At 30.7% G+C, this 12419-nt stretch overlaps 1 protein-coding gene across 1 annotated transcript in view; it reads left to right on the top strand.

Moving 5' to 3' along the window:
• The window catches only part of LOC147064714 (rhomboid-related protein 2-like), a 32854-nt gene extending 20710 nt beyond the window's left edge, over positions 1-12144 (top strand). The window contains exons 2-6 of the mRNA XM_085957438.1: positions 3009-3681; positions 5118-5261; positions 7985-8164; positions 10529-10712; positions 11916-12144. Coding sequence (XP_085813564.1) covers positions 3055-3681; positions 5118-5261; positions 7985-8164; positions 10529-10712; positions 11916-12031 — 1251 coding nt within the window. The 5' untranslated portion in view covers positions 3009-3054 and the 3' untranslated portion in view covers positions 12032-12144. The remainder of the gene's footprint in view (positions 1-3008; positions 3682-5117; positions 5262-7984; positions 8165-10528; positions 10713-11915) is intronic.
• Positions 12145-12419: the final 275 nt, after the last annotated feature.

Below are 12419 nucleotides of genomic sequence, written 5' to 3'. Positions count from 1 at the left end.
GAATATGCAGTGATTTTCTTCATACACTGAACATAGTTTATGGAAAACTATTGTGGATTAAATCAAAAGCAGATTGGATTATTTCAGCTTGAATTTGGTAGGTGGATAGATATATTATTTTTATTCGATTTGTCATTTTTTGACAATAAAAAAATAACCTTCTTTGATTTTGATAATAAATACTCTCTTTTAATAATTAAAATTGTCAAAACAAAAGCATATTGCTGACATATTATAATATGTTTGATAAATAATAAAATATCTGATTATTTGAATAACATACCTAAGTTGTTATCTTTTCCCAGTCTATCAGTATAATTGAGTTCTTCACATTTACATTAGTAATACTATTTATACACGCATATTTTAGGTTTTACTATAATTTGTATTTTTACTCATGTAAGATAATATTATTATACACATATGGTGAAAGATTTATAGACACACCTAACCTAATATTGTTATCATAAATCAATACTTAATTACAGGCTTATGTTACATATTATATTAAACAATTACGATAGAGGATGATACTTGATACGAAAATGTGGCATAAATATAGAAGGTATGTACTCCATATCGTCATTTTTTTTCTTTTCTTAAAAACGACCCGAAATTTACATTTTAAATGAATCAAAATGAATGTATGCCAGACATATTTATAACACATAAGACAATTAAAAACTAATAATAAGCAACTTTGTTGCACGATTCCACCAGTCGATGACTGAAGCAAAAACAGTAATGGATGATCGTCATAGAAGATAGATGCTATTTTAATTACAAAATACCGTATCGACTATAAATTATGTGGGTTTTGGTTTGTAGTTTTGATAATGGTTAAATTTTATTCAATCATCGATAGATCGAATCGAATCGTATTTATTTGTCACATTGCATGAATTTGGCTGACATACGTTCATTTCAATATCTGCATTATAAATTAGTGTGAAATTAGGCCGTATCTTTGACGATATTGTATATTTACAATAAGGATACCATGTTATTCAGAAAAAGAAAATCAAGAAATTATTGACAATTTTTTAATGAGAAATTATTGTATTTTTTTTTAACTTACTACTATACTGTGCTAGTTAAAAACAATTTAGTTAGGTAAAGTAAAAGTGTCACTGATTAGAAAATTACGTCAGCGTCATTTAAAACGGTGAGAATGCCTGTCGGCGCGTTTACAATTTCGTCGTGAAATTATAAATTAATTTAGCATTGAGAGGCAGATCTAGGATCTTAATAAATCTAGTCATGCCACCATGACATTGTCCATCTACACTCTACAGAGTTTACTCAATTCAACTGCTAATACACGGTTAGATAGATACCTCATGATTCATAATAACAATAATATTTACATTAAGTTTGAAACATGTAAACATCATCTTTATTATTGCATATTTGCGTACAAGATTTGAATTTCGCGTCTTATTTTCTTTTCTTTAAAAAGTACATTGGAGATGGCGCGTTTGTAGAAATAAAAATATGCATTATATTTGAATGGCGATATGAATTAAATATAACGATAAAAAAGTTACGAATGATAAACTCATTACATTAAATAATCATTAGTAAGCAAAAAGAACGTTCGTACAGGATATCAATTTAAAAAAGAAAATGGTTGGTTTCAACAATTGTAACTTCTTCACGGAATAATTTTTGCTGATACACTTTTGGGACACTCAAGATGCTATTCTATTTAATCAAGTCAATGGTTAAGTGGCATATCATCCTTAACACCCTTTTGGCTTGGTAACGTCAAATAATAATCTAAAAAATACCGAGAAAAAAAAAGTTACTTTTGTTTCCCCATAGTACCAGTGAGACCACCCTGAACAGGAGTACCAACAAATTCATTCATCATGACGTAAATTGTATTAGTGATATTAATTTATTATGTACGTTAAAACTTACTATTTAACTTGAATTTTATTCGGTATATTGTTAGTCGGTATTTTTTTACAAAAAATATGGGATATATATAATTTATTTGGACTAGGTAACCTTACATAAATTTCTAGCAAACTGGTATAATAACATCTCTGATGGTGTTAATAAAATATTTGGAATAGTGCCAAATTTGAATGTATGCAAAAACGCTGGCTAGTTCGCGTAAATCTGACTTTTATGAACGGTTAATAAAAAAGTTAAACGTGAAAGCAGTTTTAGATAGAAAAAATCATCTAACACCTTCAATATAAATATGTTATAAAAATACTTATTATATATAGATAATTATGTTAGCAACATTTTTTTTAGAAAATATAAGAATATGTTTATGCTAGTGCATCTTGTTTTTGTAGATTTTACAGATACGATTGCTTATTATAGTATTAATATAATACAATATAGTAGTAATATAGTACAGACAATTCTTCAAGAGTAACTTTTATAACACCGTCTAACTTTGTCTTACACATTTGTCTGATATATTGTAATCTAATATATTGATCATTCAAAATATTATTAAATTTGAAGTTAGGAAATATTTGGCTGATTATATTAGGTATATAACTTAAGTCGTGATTAAATTATGTCGGGGGAAAATTAAAAGAATGGGACAAAGTTACCCAAAGTTTTAATAATCGGTGTAATGATTTGATTACTTAATTAATAAATCGTGGAACGACGTAATACGACGATTGGTTAATATAAAAAATTTAAGCACTGCACCCAGAATACAACTTTCTTATGCATTATTTATATACCAAACATTTTCTATGCTATTTCTGTCTCAAGACATTAAACATACCATCCTCTGTCATAAATAGACGAGACACTGTACGCGATATTCAGACATGTGCGGTAAAACTAACCCGCTTTAAATTTTATGAACTTCTACATCGTGTGTAATATTTACAAAAGTATTAACTGACCAGAATTTTTTTCTTCTAATTCATTTTTGAATTAGTGATTTAGGAAAAGAATTACATTGCTTATTTGAATTGTTTTGAAACTAGAAATATTCTTTTAATAATATGTTGTTTCTTTTTTTTCAGATCCATCTCGAGAATGTTTCACATCTTCTATGTGTGATTAAAAAGTATGACGATGGCTGCAGCAAGGGTAATTGCGCATCGAAATAATGACATAACACCGTTGATGAATACTCCAAAATGTGCCTTATTCAAAGGCGATAACACCAAAGATCCTGACAGAACGCCTTGTAGAACACCAATTAGATCTGGAAGAATAGTTCCAGAAATTCACAGAAACTCCGCACCAAACGCAGCGTGGAACAATCATAATTGTGATAATGAAAATAAGGCTGATTTTATCGAACATGACATATCGAGAAAATGTTCAACTAGTTCAGATATGGAGGAAGATGAAGAAGAAAAAAGTGTACTTTTAAATTCTACACGTATTTTAATACAAGATGGCTTAAATTCTCCGCCATTTACACAATGCAAGGACTTAAAAATATGCTCCAAATATGCTAGTCTACCAAATGGTGTGAACAAGATTCATGATGCTAACTTATATGCTAATAATGATTTTACTCAATATGATAATTTAATATCTCCTACTTCCACTTCGACATCTTTTAGAGATACTGACTCCGTATCTATAGATATTATGAGAAATATAAAGAAGAGGAAAAAATCGAAGAAACCTTATCTTAAATTTCTTTGTCCACCATATTTCATTTTGATTGCAAGTCTTCTAGAGGTAATTATTTCACACTGAATAATTATTATTTTATAAATAAGTTCTCAATACATCTTGAAAGATGTTATCTTTTCTTATTCTGTGTCTATGGAAATTTGTGTACAGTATACAATATCTAAATATATAAATTTTTGTTTCTTCTTTTGACTAGGTACTTTATATTTGTATCTAAATCCTAACACAGTTATGAAAATGGTCTCAAAATTTACACGAAAATATGGCTGCACTCTAAAGTTGGCATCGTGATGACTGCATATGAATGCAGAATTCAAACTGAAAATAAACATTTTATAATATGTTTAATTAATTGGACTACATGCTTATGTCGACATTCGTTTACGTCATGTTTTATTTTAATAGCTAAATATTGAAGAAAATTGTATAGTATAGTAGTTTAGGCGTGTGTCCAATTTCATAAACTCAACGACGAGGTGATTAAGGTGTAATAATTTAATTTATTTGAAAAAGGATCCTTTTACGCTTTTTTGCAATGAAACTGTATTGTACTGTATGTAGAAACGAAAAATTATAGCCATAATGTCTCACTACGCCATCTGTTCACGCCCGCAGTAAACAGATTGGCCAACTCTAAATAATTCATGGATCGCCCAGTTGTGAATCAATTCGCAAGTTGTTTTTTAACGTCTCTATGGATCCGGAGCTTGGGCCCAATAGCTTACGACCATCCCTCGTAAAAAATAAGTGAAAATGACCTCCACTGTATGATGGCTTATAATATTATGCTTAATCTTTCATATTTACAGGAAATTGACAATTCTGGTAGGTACGTTAAATTCAGCGAAGATTTTTCTTAAATAATATAAGGTTTTTGCCTAGTCAAATAAAATAGTCCAAAATTTAAAAAAATATTTAGTATTTTTCACAATCTCAATAAAAATCCTTACAGTACCGTGTTACTATATTTGTAACACTTGGTGGAGGATAATTAAACAGGCTAAATTACGCAAGGGGTACTCCAAATCTGTCATAAAATAAACAAAATAAATTCCCAATATTAAAAGTTAACTGGTTTTGTTTATATTGCAAGATATATTTTAGTTACGGGTTTGACAACTGACATTGGTTAAATTCTACTTTGTTTATAATATGTCGTACAATCAACTAACTACTTAATAATTCCATCGTATTATGAAAAGAGAGAAATGAAATAGGCCTAACGTAAGGTTTAATAATAATTACTTCAATACCATTTAGTTAGTAGTTATTGCCTGGAAATCTAATTCGATCTTGAAAAGAAATACTCGTATATACTAATTAACAGATCTGAAATACTACAACACTAATTATTTATTAGAATATAATATTATATAGTGTAGTTTTAATTAACTAATTGAAATTACTAGTTTTTAAATTGTTTATATTGGACAATTTTGTTGACGTATTCATACTAATGACGATATACTATTTTTTTCTAGATAACAGTATTCTTTTACGGAGGAAAAGAGTTTGGTTATGCCTTGGTTTATTCCCCACACCATCGTGAACAAGTGTGGAGATTTATCTCGTATATGCTCCTACATTCCGGCGGAATTCATCTGACGCTAAACATCATTATACAGGTAAAACTGTTTATAAATTTTTATCACGAACATGTTTTAAAATTAACTCGTTACATAATTATTTACGAAAAAAATCTGGGTTTTTTTTAAAGAAAATATACAAATTAGATACATAGCTTTAATGGCTTGACCAGATAGAGTCAAATATACGGTAGTACTTAGGACAAGGGGTGGGAGAATACAAAATTACAAATTCAATATAATATTACTGGTAATTTACATTTTAAAGTACCTATTTTAAATAATTAATATAGGTATTTAAAAACAAACAATAAAAAGTAATCTAATCTTGTTTTATTTCACTTTCATTTTATTTTTACATGGCTATTTCAATAAACTGTCGTTTAATAAGTTCTCTCAGAAATAAAAGAGATACTTAAAAAATGTATTTATTTGTTAATTAAAAAAAAGTCAATTGTTCTAGAAAATAAAAATGTGTTGAAATTATTGAAATGTTTTTTTTATATAATATCGAAACGTGCTCTGGTATGGTCAGAAGTCAAAATGTCTCCAGTAAATCTACAGTCTGTCTACTATCTTAAGCGTCGGACTATAGCGTCGTGGTTCGTGGGTCCCAGGTTCGAATCCTGGGTCTGGCAAGTACACATAATTATTGTTTTTCAATTTGTGTATGAGTCAGAGTATGGAACTAATAGGTTGAGCAAGTGGTTGACATCCATTTATCGTAAAAACAAAATCTGTTAATACAAACCCATATGATCTTATTAGGATCGGATATGGTCGAGAAGCAATGACTTTGCCATATGATCGGTTTCATACACTCAGGCAGACGTGTCGAAGACAGTCTACAAATGATATTATGTTACTAGTAGGTACACAGTGATTACAACTAGTAAGATTATACCCACAGTTAGTAAAACAAATCACCCAATCAAACTAATTAATATGAGTAATTAGAATGCATTATTTTTTATTATTATTGAATAAAATACAATCCATATTAATATTAAAACAAAGTATACACTATACGCCATTTAGCTGAAAATCACTTCAATAGCATTTACTTAGTTAATAGCATGTGTGATAATTAGTATTCAATAAGCTACTTACACTATTAACTTCAAGACATAAGGATGTTATCCTATGTCTGGCTGCGTGCAAGTAAGTAGCTAACGATAGACAGTTATGTTGTTATGTATATTATCCAAAATGAATGGATCATTGTACAATAGATGAATGTAAAGGATGCCTTTATTACTACAGTAAATTAATTATTTAGTCAGACTGCAAAGCTTTATCTGTATGAATTCCAGGAGTTATATGGAATAATAATTATAGTATTGGTTTAAAATACTATCCACATCGACGAGGGGTAGGATAACTTTTAATCATTCAAAGTTATTATTCTTGTAAATATAATATATCGAAGAGAATCTAATATTTACAGTTTTACTGATAGCTGATATTAATTTATTCTTTTTGGACAGGAATAAAGTCGTGGAAATTCATAGGAACCCTGACAATATTAATAGTGGCTATGTGCCACGTTAAAAACGCACTGGCTTTCGGCATTTCCAGCAACATTCACTATTAAATCTGGTAACCCTGCAGGGCTCTTCCAACATAATATTTAATCCTTTTTAAATTACCCAATATTATTTAAATATTATTTACCATTTTACCATATTTACCAAATATAAATATTATTACCTAATATTATTCAAATTACCCAAATTAAGGTAAATATGCTATGTCGTATTCCAAGGGATAATTATCTCGAGATCTGAACTGTCAAGCGTTACGGTTTTTAATGCGGGCTTAGAGCAAGATATATAACGAGAATTAGACCATAAGATGCGGCAATTTGGGAAATCTGTACTAAAATTATTGTATGCAGAATTGACCCGATAGAAAGAAAAATAATGGCAACGTGCTATCGTGTGAACTAGTTGGAACGGCTCTGCTGGTCACACCCACAACTGAAACAGTTTATTATCACCATATTTTTTACTAGACAATGTTCGCTCTCAGCGAAACAAACATATTACCCCTTTTAGAGACATTTAGAGCGATGTTCGCATTCACAGTACACTTCAATACATTATCTCTGCAACGAGCTCAAAACGTACAACCCAAAACTTATACAATGACAAACTACCGTGAAAGTCTTAAAAATATTTATTACTAAGTTTTTTTTATTTAGTAGGTAGGAATTCTATTTTTTAATCTCACCACCAACCAAATGAAGATTTCTCTAAACTTTAAATGTCAAATTATTACGTCACACTCATACATTATGGCTATCCACATGGTTTGGTTTGCTCTGTGGTTTTTGATAAGTTTTTGTCTCGTAAATGTTATGTAAACAATACTGTTTGGTTGATAATACGTTCATATACCTAATATTATGTAGAATACATGACTTTATTTTTTTTGTCCTGATAATATCAATCGTAATTGTGTTTAGCTGATATTTAGAAACCACCGGAAAATCTCGCCTTTTACAAATAATTATTTAAGTTAGCATTTAACTTGATTGAATTCATTTAGTCTTTAGAATTTAAAACTAATATGTAGAATTTATTAATTTAATAAATATATTAAGATTAAGTATAACTATTTGTTTAAATTTTACGTGAGAAAAGGGATGCTGCAATGGTACGGGAAAACCTCAAAAGAGTCAACAATAGCTGATGTGTCACAAGTTCTACGATAGGTACTTAAATGTAAATATTGAAACCATTTATTGCTCGTGTTGACAGATACTCTTGGCAACGCCACTGGAAGTGGAGCATGGGTACTGGCGATGTGCAGTGGTGTACTTGGGAGGGGTCGTAGCGGGGGCACTTGGTGCCTCGGTTCTTCAGCCCACCTTGTACATGGTGGGGGCTTCAGCCGGTGTCTACTCCCTACTTATGTCACATCTAGCTGGAGTGGCCGTGGTGAGAATAAAAATGATATAGAGTTAATACAGTTGTCGAAACACTAAAATATTATTTTACTGCTGTGACGATATAAAACATTGTAAGTGACATTCCCAGTGATGTTTTCATCCACTGCATATATGATACATTCACACAGTGTTGCCATATTTTTCTATGCTGATTATAGTACAAAGGCGTAAAAATTATAGTATTTCTATAAAAAATATACTACAGGAACATTTTTCGGCTCGAATCCTTTAAAATTATAGTATTTTGGCATATTCTGCGTACAATTATAGTATTTCACATTTTTTGCAGAATCAAAATTATAGTATTGTACTATAATTATAGTACGGTTGGCAACACTGCATTCACAGTTACTTACATATTCCTCCCAGTCATGGGGCGTTAAAACTTTCGTATACAGTCCACTAATTTATTTGTTGGTGTAATCGAGGCTGTTCACGGTATCAATTTTAGGACACATCATAGGCAAAGGCAATCATAGCACACAAAATTAGTAATGACTGATGATAATACTAGTTTTGAGTAAATGTTCAATGCATATGATTAACTTCAACGTTTAAGGCGACAATAGAATCGAAGCAATTCAAAACATGTTGATCGAGCAAAGACAATTTTGGCGCTTTATAATACATCGTAATCGGTATTGTGGTGGCAGAATAACCGTATGCACGATTTCGGACGGCAAATTGTATCACATGTTGTTTGATTCAATGTATGCAATTACTATGTAGGTATATTCGATCTTTAAAGAATACCGATAATCTCAGCAAAAATGGCCGTTTCTCATGAAAAGTCTGTTAATATAGGTCTTCCATAAACTGAAAGCGCATATGGTTTTGAATCATGTGCCATACCAAACTTATGATTTCTGTTCATGGAAATATATTTTCACTAAGTAATGAGCGTGTAATGGATGACCTCCTCTACTCCGCGGGGTTCATACACCTACCACAATTAGGTGCAGAAATGCAATTTACGGTTTTATATACTACTTGTATATTTATAAAATTTGCCGTAAGAAGGATTATCTTTTAAATGTATTATGTACAGATTATAATTATTTCAACAATATTATCATTGTACACATTTGTGTATAAGTAAGATGTTTTTCCAGCTATTTTTCTTCTTCCTTATATCAAAGTTCACATTACTAAATAAGTTATCCAAATAATTTGGTCACAATAATAAAATAATATAATAGGTAACTACTTTAAAATCCACCATCTTTAACGAGCGTAACCAAATAAAGGCAATTACTAATTACCGCCGATTGTCATTCAAAGTACTTATATTATTGTTGTTTGCGTTGACCTTCATAGAGTTAATTTATTATAGATGGATACTATCGGATTTAATAGTAGGTCGGTACCCTAACATTGTCCTAAATTACATCATTATAATTTCATTATGTCATCGACACAATAAAAACTTAACCACTCTGTATATGTATTAGAGTTTGAAGGTATTTATTTACTAAAGCGTTTGTGTTACAGATTATAAACGACTTAAAGTCTATATTGCGTAGGTATACATATTTAATGAAAAAACCATCTTATTTGCTTCCGTCACCGTCTTATGATTCCAAAAGAATAATTGTTGACAGGTCCGTAATCGATTGTGTGATAAATAAACACAATGCAAAATTAATAACTTCGACACATGAGTAGTTATAACGAACTTTCAGGTTTTGTGGAAGCTACTATCATTTGTTCTTAATTATTATCGTTAAAATAAGCTCAGCCAAATATAATACGTTTGTTTAAATGTATTAATGATAACGGGAGAGGGAAGTAGATCACAGATATATTGAAATTGGACATGCCTGCAATATTGTGTTGGTATATCTCTTTCATTGATTGTCGTTTGCCCCGTAAATTACTGAAATTTACTGATTCGATAAGTAGATGTGAACAATTGGTTTAGTTTAAATTAGTCTGCTTAGCAATCTAAATAATATGATTTATTTTTACTATAAACTTAATAAGAATCCACTACTTTACCTTTATAACACTTTACTTCAAGTAAAGTTTGTAAGGTATTGTAAAATATTATTTACTATTTAGAATCACTTACTACAGCAAAGATCACTTAAACAGCATTTATTACATGTTATTGAAACAACAAAAACATTTTGTAAAGTTAGGCTAGTAGATTATGTACGAAAAACAAGCGCAACAAAACTCAAACTAATGCCCAAACTTTGCGGAGCGGGTTAAAGACATTTACGAAGGTGTCCATTTGCACCAAAGTTACCCTATGATCAATATATTATAATATATTGCATTACTAGGTGTACGTTCCATTTTTTATGTATATTTATTTATCCCTACGTTTATAGTTGTATCATGATTACAGAGGTTTAGCAAGATGCGATACAAGAAATGCAGAATATTTGCTGTGGTCGTCCTGGCTGGTTCTGACGTGGCTTTCTTGGTGGCCCATCGATTATCAGCACCGGTTGGGACTCCGCGAATAGGATGGGCGGCCCACTGTGCAGGCGCAGTCGCTGGGGTTACGCTTGGACTTCTAGTTTATACAGGTATACTCAATTATTACTATACATAGTTTGTTATGTAATATAATTATATATATAGTTTTACACACACACACACATTTTCACACATATATATGTGTGTGTATGTAAATAGTATAGCCTTTCATATATATGAAGAGCTTTCGACATGTCGTGTGTGTAAAGACGTGTTGGTGCTTTATACTTACACTTAAACTTTTGACTAAGGTCGCAAAATGTAGTCTGTTTGTCAGAGACCTTTGTGTGGTATTTTAGAGTGGTATTTTTTTATAAAATATGGTTGTCCCGGATAAAATACAAGAGTGTTGTTTGTAATAATGAATATTCTTATGATTACATATTTTTATTATGCCTAGTCCACACCAAGATACAATATTATAATATATCCGTAACTAAATAATACTAATGTCTGTAAACATCTATCCTGACACAAATGCCTGTGTACACCTACAAAATATTGCTATCAAATTAAATATAGCTTGGATAGTCAAAATCATGGCCCCCCACATCCTGAAGCAGGCCCCCAGATTAGGATTTTTGGCGGGCCCCCCTACCTATCTTTAAGGGTAAAGGCAGCGTCAAGCGCTGCAGTAGAGTTTTCCAAATGGTGTACGCGGTAAAATTAACGTGTATTTTTGTTTCGATGTACATCCATTTGAATTAGGTATGTAGTTGTTGAGTATCGGCACACAGATAAAAATTGCATGGTACAACCAAAGAAACGAAATTATTAATATTATGAAAGTAGGCGACTTTTTTTTGATCAAATTTTTGATCTCTGTTTATCGTATTTATCTGGTCGACTCGCCACGCCGGCTCCCCAGGCTAGAGCCCTGTCAGCCCCCTCCCTTGTGGGGGCCATGGTCAAAATCATACAAATTTGGGCGCATTAATTAAAAAAACCTTCGATATAACATCGTGTTGCTTCTTCTGATGAAAACGCAAAAAATCTCCTAAATATCATCACGCTTGCTTGTTTGTCAGTAGATTTTCACATACGCGGCGGATGGCATATATGACGGGTGGAGATGGGGAACCTAAAATCAGATGTATCTTGGTTTGGACAGGAAAACTGTAAAACCATAACATATGCTGATGTTTGCAAACATTAATATTTGAATTTGTTATTAATGTAAGCAATTAATGTATTAATATTAGAACAGAGTCATTTCATAAGTTAATAAAATTAAAACTTTAATTTCTTTCCAGGGCCGGACAAGGAAAAGTTTCATATAAAAATAGCTAGATGGGTGTCGTTAGCTATTATTTTTATTGGGGTTATTGCCTCCGTGTTATGTAATATATTTTTAATCCATTCGACTTAAAAATCTGTGATAATTTGTTATAATAAAAAACCTCTTAAAATAATTATTAATAATGGTGTTCAGTTACACATTTTTTTATTATCAATATTCAAATAAGATCTCATTAAGATTTTTTGGACATTTTTTATATCAATAATTCGATTATTGTATCTAATCGTCTAGATTTTATAATAATATATTTCCAATAATAGACGTACCCTCAAAGTTCATATAGTTAAGAATTTTTAACTAATTAAAATTTATTAGTTGTAAACAATAACTTCCATTGGTCAGATTTTTTAATGATACCGTTTTATATGTATGTATGTTTTACCGTATGTATATTAAGATCTATTTACAATAAAATGTGATGTAGGTAGATCCATGAACCTTTATTGTGCCATATTAT

Source organism: Rhyacophila brunnea, unplaced genomic scaffold, assembly GCF_057557595.1.
Source record: "Rhyacophila brunnea isolate RB1 unplaced genomic scaffold, BYU_Rbru_1.0 scaffold_7, whole genome shotgun sequence".
Classification (NCBI taxonomy): domain Eukaryota; kingdom Metazoa; phylum Arthropoda; class Insecta; order Trichoptera; family Rhyacophilidae; genus Rhyacophila; species Rhyacophila brunnea.
Note: the sequence above shows the minus strand (reverse complement) of the source record. Positions and strands in the feature narration are given on the sequence as shown.